The 18,452-nt window shown below is 41.0% G+C and overlaps 1 protein-coding gene across 11 annotated transcripts in view; it reads right to left on the reverse strand.

The window, feature by feature from the left end:
* The window catches only part of GPAM (glycerol-3-phosphate acyltransferase, mitochondrial), a 30,517-nt gene extending 18,409 nt beyond the window's left edge, over positions 1-12,108 (reverse strand). Inside the window, exons 1-7 of one of the 11 annotated variants that reach the window (XM_058841067.1) lie at positions 11,958-12,108; positions 11,145-11,246; positions 9,535-9,665; positions 7,462-7,584; positions 4,476-4,549; positions 1,528-1,641; positions 149-298 (exon numbers count right to left, since the gene is read on the reverse strand). In XM_058841067.1, coding sequence (XP_058697050.1) covers positions 149-298; positions 1,528-1,641; positions 4,476-4,549; positions 7,462-7,584; positions 9,535-9,636 — 563 coding nt within the window. In that variant the 5' untranslated portion in view covers positions 9,637-9,665; positions 11,145-11,246; positions 11,958-12,108. Of the gene's footprint in view, positions 1-148; positions 299-1,527; positions 1,642-4,475; positions 4,550-7,461; positions 7,585-9,534; positions 9,666-10,563; positions 10,633-11,085; positions 11,247-11,419; positions 11,558-11,957 lie in introns of those variants that run through there. The other 10 variants (XM_058841064.1, XM_058841070.1, XM_058841066.1 and 7 more) reach the window with 10 other exon arrangements.
* Between the last annotated feature and the right edge of the window lie 6,344 nt (positions 12,109-18,452).

Raw genomic sequence — 18,452 nt, forward strand, 5'->3', positions numbered from 1 at the left:
AACATTAAAAAGGAGATTTTTATGAATAATCTATTTTTAGAATAATTACTATTTCTGTGTCATGTGTTACAAGCTCTGTTGGTATTATGCAGAAAGAGCTTGTCCATTCTTCCACTCACTGACAATATCAATGAGGCATTTTTCTTACCTGATTAAAGCAGGTGACACATTTGCTACCATTTCCTGGAGAATTTTCCTAGCTTTTTTCTTCACTTTATTGATAGCTTTAGGATCCGTCTGAACAAAACTACCTGGAGTACTTGGTTCAGAAGCTTCATCTACAATGGCCTTCTGGACTCTAAACATTAAAAAGTAAAGTTTATGAGACAGCTCCACAACAGAGGAGTCCAAGACACAGACAACAACAGCTTGGAATGAGCTGTGTATTACTACAGGAGTAACTTGCAAACATAAAAAGCATCCACACTGAACTATTGTGTACTCCAAATGCATTAAACTGAATTCAGTTTTATAAGCTCCAGTTTAAGAGGCAGGTAATGATTGAATGGGCTCAAAGGTGACTACATGAAATAATATGCACACAGTTCACAGGTACTAATATTAATTGACTGCAAATTTTCTGAAACAGTTAATATAGTTAAAAATTCAGGAGGAACAGGTACAAACTCATTTTTGTTAATGTTTTCTTTTTTGTGCCACGGCAGTTTCACTCACCTTATTAGACAGATTTACGCAGTTACCATTTTGAACTTCTGGATTACTTTTGCCCTTGAATTCTCAGTTTTACCAAGTCTAACAAAATTTTCTAAGGGCTATTTTTCCCCTTTAAAACATACCCAAGAGACAGTAAGTGGATTTAACACACCGTGACTGTAGCACAACATGGTCTGTTTTACTTTTGAAAAGCAACACTATCATCTTCAAATGGGACTCAAGCTTTAAAAATTCAGGAGAATTAGGAATGTTAAAGTAGGCAGTGTGTGCTCTCTGACAAAAGTAGCCTCAAGGAGCAGGCAAGGGTTGAATTTCTCTGTGTCCAAGGAAAACTGATACCCGAACAGCTGATCAGGGGTTCAAGATGCCATTCAAAATGAGGCATATGAAACAGAAAACAAGCTCCACAAAATTAAGGCTGGGTACTCCATTCTACAGCCTTTTTCCATTTTTTGCTGCACTCTCCAGGTGTGAACTCGGGGTACTCCAAAACACTGCTTTCCTATTATATCTGAAACACTGACAATTTCTGATGACTGCAGTATGACTTCAGTGGTGATTTGCATGAGTTAGATAAACATAAGTTTAAGAGCTCTCATGTAGCAATTTAGTTTTCTGTGTACTGTCTGCTATTCCCCCACTACACACCATTCATTTAGAGACTTGTAATCCTTAAACTCCCCTCTTTACCATTCCAACAGAAATTGCAAGCTACATTCCTGAAAGGCTGTGCTAAAGATACTGCACCTTCTAGTATTTTAAACAGTCTCATTTTCAAAACTTGCAGTTTCTAAATTAAGGCATATTTTAATGTACTTGTAATTTAAAAAAGTTAATTTTGCATCATCTTACCTGCTGCTATTCAGCACATTTTCTGTGAGATTCTTGGCAAACATACCCTTATGAACATCCCTCTCTTGCACAAAAAGAACATAACAAAAGCGTCTCGCAAGCCACCCTCTGTACCTACAAAAATAGGAAGGGTATTTCAGTGTGATCCTCAAAATATTTTGCTGCAAAAAAACAGCATTAAAAACAACTAAAAATACAATTAAGAAGCAAAAGTAAGTAAACTTTTATAAATGGCTGTCTAAAAGCTTCTGTATCTTATAGTAAATTGCCAGTATCTTCACATTATGGATGAAACAACTGATGCATAGTACAAAACACCTCAGACAACTGGGGTCTGCATCCATTCAATTCAGGCCTTAAAACACCCACAGAATCACAGGAACACAGCAAACAAACCAGCACATACATTTCGTGTGTTCCCTGGAACCAACTCGCCAGCTCAGTGAGGCTGAAGTGATAGGGTTGATTTCCAATTTGGTGCCCCTTTCCACTGAGAAAAGTAAACGCCCAGCTAAGAGGTTTGTCAACTTCAAGGAACACCAAGTCCTCTTGGTAAAGCTGCTCACATAAGTGCAGGGTAAACTCTCACTAACACTTCTGAAAATATGTTTGCATTAGCCATCAAAACTAAACCCGCTTTTTTAGTTAGCTTTTCTTCCTTTACAGTGTTTTCAAACACCCAGTCCTATGTGTCTTCTCCATACCTTCTCCTAGCAAAGTTTAAGCAAGAGTATAACTGCAAAATAATCAGTAAATCTCACTACGAATTCAAGTGTTTAAGGTAACTTATGAAAACAGTCTCTTATTTTTAAGTAAACCCTGTCCTCTAGTCTCTCAATCATACGAGCAGAAATCACCTGAGAAAATGTTATTTGGAATATCAAACATCACAGAAGATGCATGTGATACAGGAATGGCTTACACCCCATCCCCTTCAGTGGATATTCATCACTACTCCTCTCCCCACCTCCCTCATTTACCAGGCCAGCAGTGGACAAGCCACCACTTCCACAAACCAAACACCTGGGAGCCCCGAACAGCAGAGCTGATGTGACGGAGCAGAATTAACAGCTGGATGAAAAGTTCAATTCTGGCAATTCCTAAGCCCAGAGCAGGAATTCTGCAAAACCCCAGTCCTGAGGTCTGCTGGTGCAATGCCTGGCTGCTGCTCCAGTGAGTGTCCCAAACTGAACCGTGGGTGTCAAAGCTCATGGTGGTTTCCATGCTGGAGCGCTGCCAACGTCTCACCCATTGTCATCACTTGAGTTACTGATCTTGGCTGTTAAACCTCCCTACCACATTTCAGTAAATTTATACATGTGTTAAAAACAGTGAGGAAAGATGAGACAGAACTTTTACACTGCAAAAGGCCAAAGCCCTTGAGTGCACTATAATTAAGATGGGTGCATATGCATGGGCCATGGACACAGAGTGGCACAGAATGATTACACAAATATTCAGACCAGCTAATCGTGCTGTCAGAGAAGACTAGTGACTCTGTTTTAACTGCTTTTTTTCCTTTATTCCCCTTCTCTTTGGAGTTTGAGAGCCTTACTGATTATTCTAGACAGCAAAGATAAGGATATGCTTCTTTCTGACAACAATATTTTTTGGTAACTGTGAACATATCAGAACAGCACACAGCTATTGAAGAGATCTGTCAAGGTACGAAGGCTTCTACATTCATTTTACAGCTTAGACATAATGTAGTTTAATTGGAAAAATCTGTTTTCTGATCATGTAGCAATGAAAGACAAAAACAACACAGAATTGACCAGTCAAGAGACACTGAAAACTGGCAGTTGTACCTCAGATAAAGGCTGTCAATACAGTTACAGGAGGCTGGCAGTTAAAGAGAACCCCTCTTGCTTTCTAAGGCCAGGAAACTGTGACTGTGTAGCCCCATGAGACCTCAGAACTTCATTAAAATTGTCCATTTTCACACTATAATGACACTATATTTCTCACTATTTTGGGCTAGATGTGTTTCATTTCAGAATAATTCATTAGCCCCTATTTTTTTCTCCTTATATTTCCAATTCAAGTAACTTTGACCATTCAAAACCATTCAAGCATTAGACTTTCTAAACTAATTTTTAGAAAGTTAAACAATATTTCTGTTATTTTTTTGTATTCCAAACTATAAGCTCAACTCTTAAAAAAACCCACAATTAATTCAAGTTTAATAAAGAACAGCCTCTAACATTAGCTTTCTCCCTCTCAAGCACACACAATGCTGCCTTTCTTTCACTCAGACACTTTGGCTCAGTTCTTTCAGGCTGCTGGCCTCTCTTTGTTTGCTCTGACTCTACACTGCAGGATCTGCTTATGCTAATCATTACTGTAAAAAAAAAAAAACTTAGCAAGCATTAACTTTCCAAAGAACAGAATATTTTTGTGCGAGTATCTTCATCCCAGAACACAAGATATGATTCCAATAGCACAAAGTCACATCTTCATTTTTTAGATTTTTTTTTTTTCATTTATACCACACTTTTCAGAAGCTGCACTCTGCCACTGAAGCAGAGACAGATTCATAAGACATATTCAAGTTTAACTGCCATAAGTGGTAATAGTGAACACCTTGTGAGCCAGATCTGCTCAGTAACTTAAAGTGCAGCCTGAAGTCATTCTGCATAGGGGAATAAATTGGGTCCCCTCAATATTATGCTACAGATGCTGCCATTTGCACAAAAGGAGAAAGAATTTTTTTTTGTGGGATAGGTTTGACCCCTACACTCCTTGTCTATAACCCCAAAGGACTTTGCCCAGTTCCCAAATAAACACAGCCAGATTTAACAAGCACATTACTGAAGTCAGCATCAAATTTCTGCATTTTAGGACCACAATATATATATCAACTCAGTCCAGACCATAAAAGAGATTTCCCTGTCATAAAAGCATAACACCTTGAATTTTAAAAGCAAAATAAACACTTGCTACATTACCTTGTATGTGTTTCATTGATGTATATGACATTACGTAGACCCAAAGAGGGAATACTAGAATTGAAGAAGTTATCCTGTAAAACCAAGAAAAAAAGATTGATGGACTATTTCATTACATAAAAATAGCTTTGTCTGTTACACTCATCATAACATTTAAGATACTACAATGTTTTTCATTTGTACCATAAGCAAAGCCAAAATCAGAATGATTGAACCTGCCTATAAAGCACAAAAACTTCTAAAATGAAAATGGAATTCAAATCACTATTCTCAAGTCAAATACTTTCAAAGCATTTTCTAGGATTTACCACGTGGTTGTACTGGTTACACTCTTCAAGCCACAACATTTCATCAGATTCTGATGTAATATAAAGGACTTGTCATAATGCAGAACTCATCTTTGAGACAGAACTCTGTTAAGCCACACTGGGCATTAGTGTAACCACGAGCATTTGACGCTCAGCCTGTAGCATCCAGTTTGCCAGCAGATCAAGCATCATGGAACAACAGCCCAAGGGTCAGGATATCCATCCATGGTTAGGTGGCAAATCTCCACATTCCTGCTCTGCCTGAACAACAAACTCAGTCCAGCCTTGTAGAGCCTTGTTACAGATTCCACATGCCAAGGTATTATTAACTGGGATGAGTTTAGGAGCACTTCCACAACAAATATTCCTTAGCAGGAAGACCTAAATTCTACTCTTCCATAGTCCAAGTGACCAAGAGGCTGATTTCTTTCTACCCAAATAATACAAAATTATAAAATTGGTACCTTGCCAGCAGTGGACTACAGCCAAAACTACTGAATTGTACTTATCAAAGAAGACAAAAAAAGGACAGCAAAAGAGAAAGATGGTCACCAGCAACAGCAAAACTGCAAAACAGCCTCACCACCAATTCTGCAATGGGAGTCAGGTAAGAGTCATTTGTCTGTATTTTGTTTAGGACACACCATTTGCCACAAAATTAAAATATATGACTGTCCTATGTTATTTGCAAATCAGGTAGAAATTATATGCTACAGTGAGAGCAGAGAGTCTTCTGCTCCCTGCTAAAGCACAACTGTGCTGTACAATCAACCAAGTCTTGCTCTAAGGTCTTAAGAGGAAACTTCAATATTATGCTAATTTCTTTGACAACACTGGTGATTTTTTGTGGATCTTATAAGCTGATGACATGTTCTGGCAAAGAGAAGCAAAGTGACTTGTTCTTGGTCTCCCAAACAGTCAGCAACAAAGTACCACTGAATGCCAGTCCATACCTGTCTATACCAGTGCTCTGAGTGTCAGGTTAAACCTCACTATGAAACTCATCCTGCAGTGGTCCTGTCATAATTTAGCTTTTCCTTATTTAACTCTTCTCCAACCCTGTGTCAGGCAGAGCATGTGGTTCTATTAGACCAACTGAGCCAGTACAGGATGTCTGTGCTGGCACAAAGAAGCCCAGCTCCCACCACCATATCCCGGCCTCTCCTGATGATCTCTACACCTCACCTCTTAACTTACAGCACCTCTAGCATTCGTTACACCCTTTAATCCCAACTTCATTCACACAAGACAAAAAACTAAATTAATAAAGCAGGTAGTTTTCTGCTTGGTTAGTGAACTTGATCAGTCCTCAGGAGAGCAGGAAGGAAAATGAGAGGGAGAAGCAACACTTTCCACTCTCAGCATTGGCAAGTTGTTAGTTTGGTGAGCACACTTAAGGAAATTTGCCCCATTCATTGCTTTTCCGTAACAAAAATAATGAAAAGGCAGCTCCAAAAAAAGTATTTGGAATCTAATGAGAGGATTATCTTTGTTACTGTCTGTGCAAGGATGGTAATTTTTCCTTACACCAGAAGGCAACAAAGGGCTTAATAGGTCACACCCCTTTCTTAAGTGGGATCTCAGGATAGTTTAATTAGTATTTTATTAAATGGATAAAATACAGAACAAGACTTTTATTTTTAAAACATAATTCCCAGTTTGAAAGGAACAGCCTAATTACTAACAGGCTAATTACTAAATATATAAAGCCCTAAGCTGAGGATTCACACACACCGTCTTGCAAGTCAATACGCTTGACTTGTCTGTTTGAAGCAGTCTCAGTTTATCTAATTGTTTGTCTTATTGCTCATATCATACACAGCCTTCACAGTACATTTGGATTTCTATACCACATCTGTATGTCATTGCTGCAATTTTCTGCTCTGGCAGAGGAATAGTGAAATAACTTCTCTTTGGTCAAAGAGAGCAGCAAATGTTCCCTCTGGCCCAGCCAATGAAGGTATAACTGAGTGCAGTCTAAAGCCTGGCGTGTACACACAGCCAAATTACACGATGAATTGGTTGCAAACTGTACTGTGCATTTATCAGCATTTTGCATCTTGAGCTTAGAGAAAGCCTGCCCAATGCAGTTCAGTAAGGTTCACATTTTAATTCAGCTTGCGCAACCTCTCTAGAGCCACCATCTTGATACTGTTCCCAGCAGACAAATATCCCCACTATCACAACTGGCAGTCCTTGTTTCCTTGTTTCAGGCTGGGCAGAGAGGCAAGCAAACAGCCAGGTGTAGAAAATTAACTTGCTCTCTCAAGTACAAGACTGAGCAAGTTGGAAAGGAAGCATACTGCTTAGCTTCCAATCTGTATCTATCCTGTGGATAGAGAATGAAAGTGTCCAAAAAGCAAGCTTTCACACTTTGATATGCTCCAAATTCCCATTATTAATCTAACACACCAGGTAATTTTGCTATCCCATTTCCTAGTAATAATTCTGACGAGCTGGAGAGTGAGTGCAAGGAGTGAGTCCACACTGAGAAGTGTGTGCCATCTTTTAATTCCATGACAAATAAAACATAACTACAAACAACAGTGAAAAGCTATAGCACTTTATGAAGTAAAAACATTGTGACCTTAATTCTGAAAGTAAGGAAACTACTGCAACTTCATTATGCTGCAACTATGCATTATTGTCAAACATAATCCATTCCATAATCTTCTTACCCTGCTCTGGGGAGTGCACACATAGCAGCATCGTCCCACAAATGGCCTTTTCCTGCTCAGCAGAGCCTCCTTCCATCTTGAAGTGGCAGATCGGAACAGAGTGGGACGAGAGTTACACTCCCCCTGCAGAACAAAAGACCACTGTGTAAATATGCAGAAATATGTGTCCTACTGTGTATGAAAAAGCTTTGAGGAAGGAGAGTTGCCAGACACAAAAAAATACCACTCAATTACACAAAGGACAATTTTTCCCAGTGTTTTTTCTGAAATTTAAAAAAAAATAAAAGCAAAATCTCAGTGTTGTACTTATGTATCTAAGCATTGCTGCATGGGCTGACACAAAATTTTAAAAGGAATGATAACTGTAATTAAGAAACACCGAAGAAACTGCCAGATGAGACAACAGAAAGAAATTAACAGTACACTACATTCTCAATAATATAAAAATGCTTGCAATATGAGCAATGTATTTTAAGGTTCAACTGATTATCACCCTGTAAAATTACAAGAAAACTCAATGTATTCAAAATATTAACTCCATGGACTCTGTAGGCACTTTCAGCAGTTTCATGCAGAGTGATATGAAAAAGGAATCCCTGTGCCTTCTCCAAAGTTACACTGTCTATCTGAAGATTACAGAACAAAAAATCCAGAGTGACTGCATTCACAGAACTCATTCTCTGTTACAACATAATGCAAAAATTGTAGTTAAGTATATTTTCAAAGATTTTGATTGTTTTCATTGAAGCCTACTGAATTATTGCTTGTCTGAGAATGAGAACTGGGTTGCCATTTTTAAACCACGTGTGTTATTGAGAGGAAAGTTACTTCCAGTATTAAAAAAGAAGTTACAGAAACAAAACAAACCAAACCCAAAATGTTGTTTAAAATAAAACTTTTAAGTGGCAGAGCAGCAGGGTAGAACCAAGATAGGAAGACACAAATACAGATCATCACATACTCAGCCCAGTGAGAAACTCCCAGAAAGTAAAAAACAATGCTGAAGATACTTAAAAACTAAGTTGTGTATGTATTACATTTGGCAAGCAGCATGAGCTGGCAAATATTCCAAGGCTAACTCTTCCATCTGAAATAAACAAGTATCAAGATGCTAAGCCTGCCATAATCCCTCCTCTATCACCTTCTTTAATGCTAACTCCAAAACAAACCAACTTTGTAACAATGCCATCTACCTTCTGCTTGCCTCCAACCCTAGAGGTATCTCTCCAGCATTTTCTTACAAAATCTCCTTTCTATCTCCTCTGACTTGCCTGCCCTTATTCTCACAGACCTCCTGCTTACTGCAGCTTGCTGTTCCATGGAACTTAGATCTAGCTAGATAGAAATCCCACCTGCCAAGACATCTGCCCTTTCCCTCAACTCTGACCATTTTCCAATTCTTTTTCTGTATCAAGTTCAAACTCCTCCTTTCCAGATCCATGTCTAATTCCTCCTGACCTATGTTGCTAAACCAGCTATCATCACCCCAGTCCCCATGTGGCTCTTCTGGCTCCACCCAGACCACTCACTGCCTCCTCTGTCCCCTCCAAATCCCAAGACTCACTCAATGGAGGACACAGACTTTTAATAGGCTCCTTATTTATATCCACCAATCTTTTTCTGCCTCCTGGACTGCATGGAAAGCTCCAGCTTCAATGTCTATATGACTGTGCAACTTCAGTATCAAGCTCCTTTTCACCTGTACACTTTAAACTACATCACCCAGAAGAGCAACAAGCTTCCTATTTGACTTGCTGATTGACTTTGGCTACTCCAGAATGGGATTCTGTGCATTTACTGCTTTATATATATATAAAATGATTAGCAGCTTCACACCAGAAGACTGTAAGAATATCACTAGACTTTGACAGGAATTTTCCTTTCTAGCAACATTACTCTTTGGCACAGAATTGAACTGTTGGTTCCTCCTTACGTTTCAAGTTCAATTAAAACCAAGCTGTATCATGCATGAGAGGCATAATTCCTTATCTTTGTTCTTCATAACAATAAAAAGTCTGCCTTCAACTTGAAGAAATCATAAGATAAATATGGCCAGTAACAGTTTTTACTTACCCACTCTTCACTGGAATGCTTACATCTACTGATGCTGCAGTCTGCTGAGGTGGACAAATAGGAAACATCTATTGTTCCAAGGGACAAAGCAGTTTCATCCATGACACAGGAATTGAACTGAAGATCACAAACTGCAAAATAATAATATGTGCATATATATATAAAATTTTAATCTGAATATTCATATATTTATATGCATGCAATATTTATATGCATGAATGCATAGAAACACATGTCTAATTTCAGTGATGGGCATCTAGCAATAAATTAGCAAACTGATATTTTTTTCACCCTTCAGTAAAAGTTCAATTCCAAAGATGCTTCCTTGCAGCTAGAAATTGGCATTTTGATATGCTAAAAACCCCAGCACATTTGACTTCCATAAACACAGCACACAAACCAGCTTCCTGCATGCTCTTCTCTCCCTGGTCTTCTTCCCATAACAGGTCACTACAGCCCCTTTGTAATTTTCCACTGTTCTTTACTGCACACTTTAAACCCTGCAGCCGTAAGGATACGCATGTCAGACACTTTCATAAGTTTACTATTCTCTTGCACTCTGTGACCTTGCTCTTTCATAATTTGCTTCTCAAGGACACCTATGATCTACAAAAACTGTCATTAATGTTCTCACCTAATCCCACCTCACAGTATATTTTATGTGTCTGGTCTAGCTGTAGTCAAACCAGTTTGCAAATTCCTCGGGAAGAAGGAGTGCTCTATAAAAAAAGCACACCTCTAAATGTGAACACACTGCTGACAAGTGACGTTTTAGTCTTGTGGGATTAAAGAACAGAAAAGAAATCTAAACTTGAATTATTATTTTGAAATTGAAGTTTTGTAGCTCACATAAGCGCAGTAAATCATTCTCTCTTGGCCAAAGAAACAAGGAAGGGCAAACATACTAAAACAACTTAGTGTTGTACAATGTGTTTGCAAAAGACTACAAATTAAATTGCTTTGTTATTGAAAGCCACCGAAATAGGAATGCCAGCACTTTCACCGAGAGAAACTGTAAAGAGGTAATACCTCTTCTGTCTGTCACTGCAAGGAAACTTCTGTGGCCAAGCTGTGGGCCATCAGGAATGAGACTGCTCCCACCCAGCATGATAAGCTAACATCTGCAACAGCAAGACCTAAAACTTTAGTCCAACGTTTTTGCTTTTCTTAGCGCCTTCCCCAAGTTGCCACAAACCCATCCCGTAACACCTGCACGCACAGAGCTCCCACTACAAACTGGAGTCTGAGCCAGTATAACCATGCAGACCATGCATATCCTTGCACAGCCTAAGTACCTAAGCCATCCCTTTATCTGCCGGCTCTTACATTCAATCCGCCTTTTATTTAAATTAGTCCTCAGTCAAATTACTATCTAACCCTCACAATAAATACAAAAAAATGCCCGGAAACCTCAAACGCTGGAACCGAAATGCGTGCCCCTCGTGCTCAAGGTGACCTTGGCTGCACCGGCACATACAAAACATGAACTTTAAAAAATACGCAATTAAAAGCCCGTTTGAGCAGCAGCAGCAGCAGCCGCCGCATACCTACCTGTGAGCCAACCCGCCCCCCGAGCGCCCGCTCCCCGCTGCGGCGCTGGCGCTGTTCACCTGCCGGCCACCGCCATCCCCGCGGGCTCCAGCAGCGCTCCGGGCTCACCAGGGCTCCCTCAGCAGCGCTCCGGGCTCCAGCCCTGCCGCTCACCAGACCTGCTATAAATAAAACCGCGGCGCTCAGCGCGGTGGGGGCGCTCAGCGCCCCGGGCACCGCCGCTACCTAGGGGCCGCCCCGCGCCTCCCCGGCCGCGGCGAGGGGCGGCCGCCGGCCGCGGACAGCCACCGGCCCCCGGAGCCCCGCAGGGACGGCCGAGGCTCCCCTCGCCTACCCGGCCCCGCGCCCACCGCCCGGCCCGCGCTGCCCCTCAGCCGGCCCGCAGCCCCGCACCGCTGCTGCCGCTCCGCGCTGCCCCGCTCTGCCGGGGCCGCACCGCCCCTCCCGCCACGCGGCAGCCGCTGCGCTGCCCCGCCCCGCCGCCGGGGGCAGCACCGCCCGCGCCGCCCCGGCTGCCGCCCGCCCCTGCGCACCGTCCGCCCCGCTCCGCTCCGCTCCCCTCCGCCGCCGGGCCCCGGCCCGCGCTCACCGCGGGCTCCGCTGCTGCCCCGGCCCTCCCGCCGGGCCCGCGGCGGCGGCGCCGCGCCTGACGCGATTTCCTGAGCGCCCGGTGCGCACTGCGGCCCTGCCCGGCCCAGGGCCCCGGCGCTGCCCTCACAGCGCTGCCCTCACAGCCCTCACAGCGCTGCGGTGCCCCTGCCCAGCCGTGCCCGGAGCCGCTCCGGCCGGCCTGGCCCTGCTGCAGGCGCCGCATGGTTCAACAGCCGCTTCCCCCGCCCTCCTCCCCCAGCCCCGGGAGAGCAGCGACTCACGGCTGTTCAGCTCTCAGGTCTGAGCCGCTAAACACGAAAACGCTGGGAAATTGATGTGAAATGGTGTTTAAATGGGTTTGCAGCGACTCAGAGTTGCCGCTGAGAACAATTGCGGAAATTTCGGGACAGGTATCGATCTGCCTGCCCGGCCTTGCAGCAGTGCCAGTTTGCCTTTCACTGAGCGCAAAAGTAAATGTTGATTGAGATTGCTGCATGTAACCAAACAAGGGCGAGAGTATTTTTTGGCTTTGGCATCCTTGGGCTATTTAAAGACAGTTTCTCTGTGGCTTGAGTTACAGCCCAGCAGGAAGGCTCGTGCCTACACGTCTTCTTCGAATGTCCAAATCACAGCAGTGCAATGCAGGAATACAGTGACAAAAGATACCGTTTATACTAATGCAAATAGTCTGCTTAGAGATTTAAGTGGCACGAGGTGTTAGTTTTCCCCTTAAGGTTTTCCTTCCAGATGTTGTTTTGAAGTTATTACAAATGCGAATTGTAAAGAATTACAGCTGCCTTTCACACATAAAATGCCTAAGATGTGATAGACGGAAACCTAACTGCTGCATGCATATGGGAACTGCCCTAGTTCCCACAAGTGAGTGCCTCCAGGGAATGCTGCTGGAGTATTAGAGCTGATAGTTTACCAAGAGCACTCTGCAGTTTGTGGGTCAGAAGGGAATTTGAGTCTGAATTTTCTTCCTTTAGCAAGGAAAAACATTTTGTTGCAACGTGGATATTGTAATAAAAGATATCTAATTTTCAAATTAAAAAATACAGTATGAGCCAGTGAAATGTACAACTCTTATAAAGTTTGTATCTCTGTGCAATAAGCAGTCCAGTATTTGTGTATATCAAATTGCTTTCTAAATCACCACTTTTTGTATAAAGAAAGGACAATCTGTAATTGTATTTCTGAGAGCACATTCACATACTAAAGTTTTCATCCAGTTTTCTCATAATCTGGGCCAGGAATTTCAAATGTGTCAGTTCTGGTGAAGGAGAGCTGGTGAAGTAGTGCCAAACACCCACGTTCTAGTTTTGGTCTTGCAAAGGAACATACCCAGAATATCTGGCCACTTCTAAAATACAAGCCCTTCCATTTAGCTGTCCAGCTTTAGAACAAAGCTTTTGACTTGACGTCAACTTTTTCTTGGAGTGATTTTTTGAAGGTGTGTTGGGAAAGAAGGGGAAGAGTCTGCTTTCAGCTGGCTCTGCTGCAGCTGAGAGCAAATTTGTAGCTGCTGCGCTCATCAGAGCAGAGCCAGGAGGCTGTAAGTGTTTCAGCGACAGCCACAGTGCTACTGTCACATCTGTACTCGCTGTACACCCTCACCTCGGCTTTGCTTGCTCAGCGAGCATCTCACTGCCTCAGTGGAGGAGTGGGGTTTCCTTAGGGAAGGAAACGCCTGTCTTTGATCTGGTGACCAGCAGCAGGGCCACATCCCACACCCGGGATTGCGTGGGGTTTGACTCAGGGGTGCTGTAAGTATCGAAAGGGGAAGCTCTGAACTCCACTCAGAAAATCCAGTGTTACGTCCTGGGTTTTTGTAACTCTCTGTTTAAGGAGCAGATCACAGAAGAAAAACCCCAATAAAATGCTGCAGCCCACATCCTGATCATTGCTTTCAGCGTGAATCTATGTGCAGTGAGGGGAGTCAGAGCTTGAATCATCTTAAAAATCACATCGCAGCACATGATTCAAGAGCTGGATTACATGAAAACTGAATAGAACAGAGATGGCAATGAACACTTCTAAATTGAGTCTAAGAAAATGCAGGAAACATAAGGCCATTAAAATTCTTACTAATGTCAAGTAATTTAATTGTTTCACTGCATTTGTGTTGTTATTTGGGAACTTCTTAGTAGATACTTTACAGAAGACCCTCAATACTGCTTACACACGACCTTCTCTAGGTGTGGAATCACACTGATCTTTTTTCCCTTTCCACTCATAAAAATAGGGGATCAGAGAGGGCACTTGTTTTCAACATGCTATGGTGTAACTCAGAGCAAACTCTCAGCCGCTGAGTGTAAAGCCAGCTTGTCTATTTTGCTTCCCTCAATAAAAGATGAACTATAGTACATTTAAAACCTAACTTCTTGCATGTTTGTTTAGTTTTTTTTATTGTACTTTTAAACTGGTATATTTTTCTTGCAAAAGGGGTATTTCTGTGATATAAGTAACACGATGGCTTTATCATAACTTTGTACTGTCTCTAGAGTCTGATTTTAGTATAATTTATGAGAAAACGGCTTAGGTTATTTTTTAGATTGTTTTGAAAAACATAGTAAAATCGATACAATGTTTTACTTAAACGTAGTGATTCTGTGTAATAATGAAAGAATGTTTCTTTTATGATTGTAGAGCAGTTTTCACATTTTTCTAACCTTTAAAAATTCTTGGCTTATTGTAAAGTAAATCCAGAGATAATTTCGTCACTCATTTGAAAAGGATCCTGAATTAGTCTAATGGGAATTGCAGCTTAGCAAGATCTTTTTACACTTGTATAAATCCTCAGGCTTAGTAGTAAAATCTCATTTCAGTATTGAAAGCTTGATGGTGATGTTGTGTTGCCATGGAATCAAGCAAATGGGAAAAATTTTGGAATGCCCCAAAGGAACAGACTTTCAGAGCTGCATGTGCTCCAAAAAGCCCAAATACTGCTGGGTTTTGCTTCCAGAGAAGGGAGATTCTATCCTGTTTCGATTGAAGCCAATGGGAGGCTTGCCACTGATCTCAGTAGGAGCAGGACCGTGCCTGAGTTTTGCAATCCGTCTTTTTAAAGTCCTTAAACTGAAGCGTTTGCCTTGCCAATGAGTCCAGGGAGGTGATTTGCATATGATGGCAAATGAGCAGAACCCTGGCTTTGTGTGAATAAGCTGCTGACCACATTCGTGCATAGCAGCCTGCAGAGGAGAAAGAGCTGGCAGGACTCTTTTTTTCTAAAATAATGATTAGTCCTTCCTATGTTGAAATTCCTCATGAAGCTTCCAGTGGAGTTCAACAAAGTACCTGTTTGCTGGACAATTCTGTGCAGAGGAGGAGGGAGCAGGGACAAGCGGACTTCTTTATACATCGGCTCTACCCTGGGTCTGTTCTCTGAGCTCATTCCCAGCGATTCCCATGATGTCACTTCTAGTAATGGAGACATGTTTACAAAAGAGTGCACAGCATCCTCTTTAAAAAGAAACTTTCAACTTGGGGAGTGTTACAAAAGTTAGGAAACAAAAAACTGTGAGGAGGGAGTAAAGATCCAGACAAAGGTTTTTTGTTTGCAATGACCGAACTTGACCTCACATGACTGTGAACAATAATGAATATGCAGTTTGGCAGTGGCAGAATTCAGTGTCAGCAGTATTGCCTTTGGTATACAATATATTAAGAGCATCTGAGAGTGGCAAGTGGCCATGAAATGGGCTGATAAGATTGTATGTAAAAATGGTTTGGGTATACTTTATATCTCCTTTCAAGACAAATGATTTTTTATTTCCTATTTCATCCCCCTTATCTTGAGAACAAATACAAAATTCATTAAGAGTACAGTAACTCTCTCCTATGTAATATATTGTGTTTCTGTAATTTTGAAAAGATAAGGGCATTTTAGCCCAAGCTGCTCCTAGCTTTTCCCTTGAACTTGTTACTCACATTAGTACAAAAAGGCTTTTGTTCTAACAGAAAGATCCAATATAATTAACTGGGTTAAAACCGGTATAACTAACTTTTACACTTCTAAATTTAGCACCATTTTTCAATCACGAAATTACACATATACTTGTGTTTTGTACAAATCAGAAAATCCTAACTATCCAAAAGGATTGCTAATTTTAAATTAAGCTATGCGGAATAGCAGAATTTGGAACAAGATTCTCCCAGAGTTGTGCCTTGAGCAATTATCTGCCATAACAATGCAGGCATCCCCCTGCCTGCTGTGAGCAAGGGGAATGTGTTATAAACATGGTTACTTTTCCACTTTTGTTTCTTGGGGGTATTTACGAAGCTGGAATTCTATCCAAGAGCTGATTTTATGTGAAAAAGAACAGAAGAAGCAACTAATTTACTGCATATAGATCCTAAATAATGTTGGATATTCCAAATTATTATCCATTTGTAAATCATCAAAAATTGATTTGTGTGGGGGCCTCTGGTGTTTATAGGATACATTGCATTTGCAGGTATTTCAAGTTTCACTAATAACTTCAATGTCAAACCAAATAAACTTGTACCTGTTGTCAACTTCTCTGCAAAAAGCAAAGATTTGCTTCTCATCTAGTTCCCTCTCCAGGAATCTAGAACTGCTTTCTACTCTTCCAAAAAGGAAACCAAGGAATATAATAGAGAAATCTAAGAGCTAAGGGCAGTATGGGCCATTTTGAAAAAAATGGCATCTCATAGAAAAATCACAAAATCATGATCTTATCAAACTTGCTGTGAGTCATCCTTGATTCACAGAACTGTGAGTTGTCCTAGAATAACACAACCTCTAATTATCATAAGGTTCTAATCAAGTGTTTTTTCATCAAAAGGAGGCCCTTTTCACTGCTCAGGTTTGCTCTCTTGTGCAGTTGTTGACTTTAGAAGGACTTGTCACATCTTGTAAAGTACTGTAGATATTGGAAGTTGGGATCACAGACAGCTCTTTCAACAGCAGTGCACAGTGCAACAGGTTGTGTGACCCAGCTGTTGAATCACATGATATCCCACCCCTCCCCTCATTTTCAGGAATTTGGGACTATAATCAAGGCACTGCTGGGTGGGACACTGGAAGAATCTTAATGCCTTTGCCATGAAAGACACAACACCTGATGGTTGGGAAATTTTCACAGAATTTTGGAGACATCTTCTGAAACAACTTGAGAGGGTTATAAAAGTGTCTGGGCATCAGTTCTGCTCTGATGCAATGGTCCTGATGCAGGCTGCCATATTCCAATGAAGGCTTTACACTCCCAGTATTTTCTAATCCCTTATGTGATTATCTCTTATATAGATGAACAGAGAGACACCTCCAAAGGGCAACACTCCCTACTCCCCAATTTATCCAAGCAAACAAAATGGATTTGCTGACTTTCGGTTTTGCAAAAAGCACAAAGGAACTAAAAATCCCCATAGATATGTTTCCTTTTTGTAAGTCAGTCTCACTAAAAAACAGATGGTCTCCAGGCTTTAGTTTACCATAGATATGTATAATTAATTTTATGTAACTAAAATTTTATCTGTGAACACAATTAACAAAATGTAAACTATAAATGTTGTCTCAGCACAACAAAATTAACTGAGAACCCTGACAAAAAGCAGTTTTTTGCTTTTAGCCTTCTCTCTGCACTAATCTGGCTACACCAGTTGTTACATTCCAATTCTGACACTTGAATCATGTTGAGCAATTTTCCCACAGTGTGTTTCCCAAACAAAGGCATTTTTCCCACTCCCACTTATGTGTCTCTTGCAACTGGGAACTGCAGAAAAATGTCCTTAAGTGCTAAGATCCAGCCAACCATTGAACTTGTATTGCAATGTTAGATTTCAAAAACTGTGGGTGATCATTTGACCAAAACGATACCAACTGACCCAGCAAAAGCATACTTTTTCAGTTACTAAATTACAGATATTCAACTCATATCATGATAAAATCTTACACAGGTTTTTTCTCGCTGTTTGAAGCATAACCTAATACTTTCCTAAGCACCTTATACCTTCATGAGAACAGAAATCTTTTTATTTGTATATCCTAAACTCTTAAATTGCCTCGTTATTGCAGGATATTCACCTGAAGCGGCAGAGGCATTGAAAAGGGTATAATCTCTTTCTAGGAGATGATGTTTTTGCAGGTCCTGTCTTTCCTCTTTATAAAACAACAGAACATATTACTAACTTGGTATTTCACACATGACCAGCATTGCTTCTGGAAAACTACATAGGTCACAGCATGACAGGCTGGAAACATAAAGCTGCTTGTGGGCTAAGTCACCCCACAGCTCTTTCAAATTTAGGATAATGAAGGGTCATACATGCCTACTTTACTCTTACTACACTTTCCCCTTTCATTATTTCTACAGGATGAATAAAGCAAGAGTAGTTTCTGGAGGGTTCTTGTTTATTTTACCTTTACCTACAAAGAGAGACTAAATATTTCCTGAAGCAAAGTACCCCAGGCTGTAGGACAGGGATGTTTTGACCCAGGTCTTTTGAGGGTGAGAAGTGATTGGTGCCTTTGTCATCAACTTAACCTGAAGTGCAAGCAAAGATTATATCAGATTTTGGCTTTAAAAGCCCTGTCTTTCAGAGACACAAAGTTACAAAGAAAAAATATTTCATCCAGCATAAAAAAACTGAGCAAATTTGAGCACTTGTTTATCAGCATAATTTACTGAAAGTGTCACAGTAGTTCAGGTAAACTAGAATTGGTGTTAATAGGCAGTAGAATTCAGGTTGAAAGACAAGAAGAGAAGCCTCCTGAAGCCACAGTGTCTTTTTTCTTCCGAGGAAAGACATTAGTA

The sequence above is a fragment of the Poecile atricapillus genome, chromosome 6, assembly GCF_030490865.1.
Source record: "Poecile atricapillus isolate bPoeAtr1 chromosome 6, bPoeAtr1.hap1, whole genome shotgun sequence".
NCBI lineage: Eukaryota > Metazoa > Chordata > Aves > Passeriformes > Paridae > Poecile > Poecile atricapillus.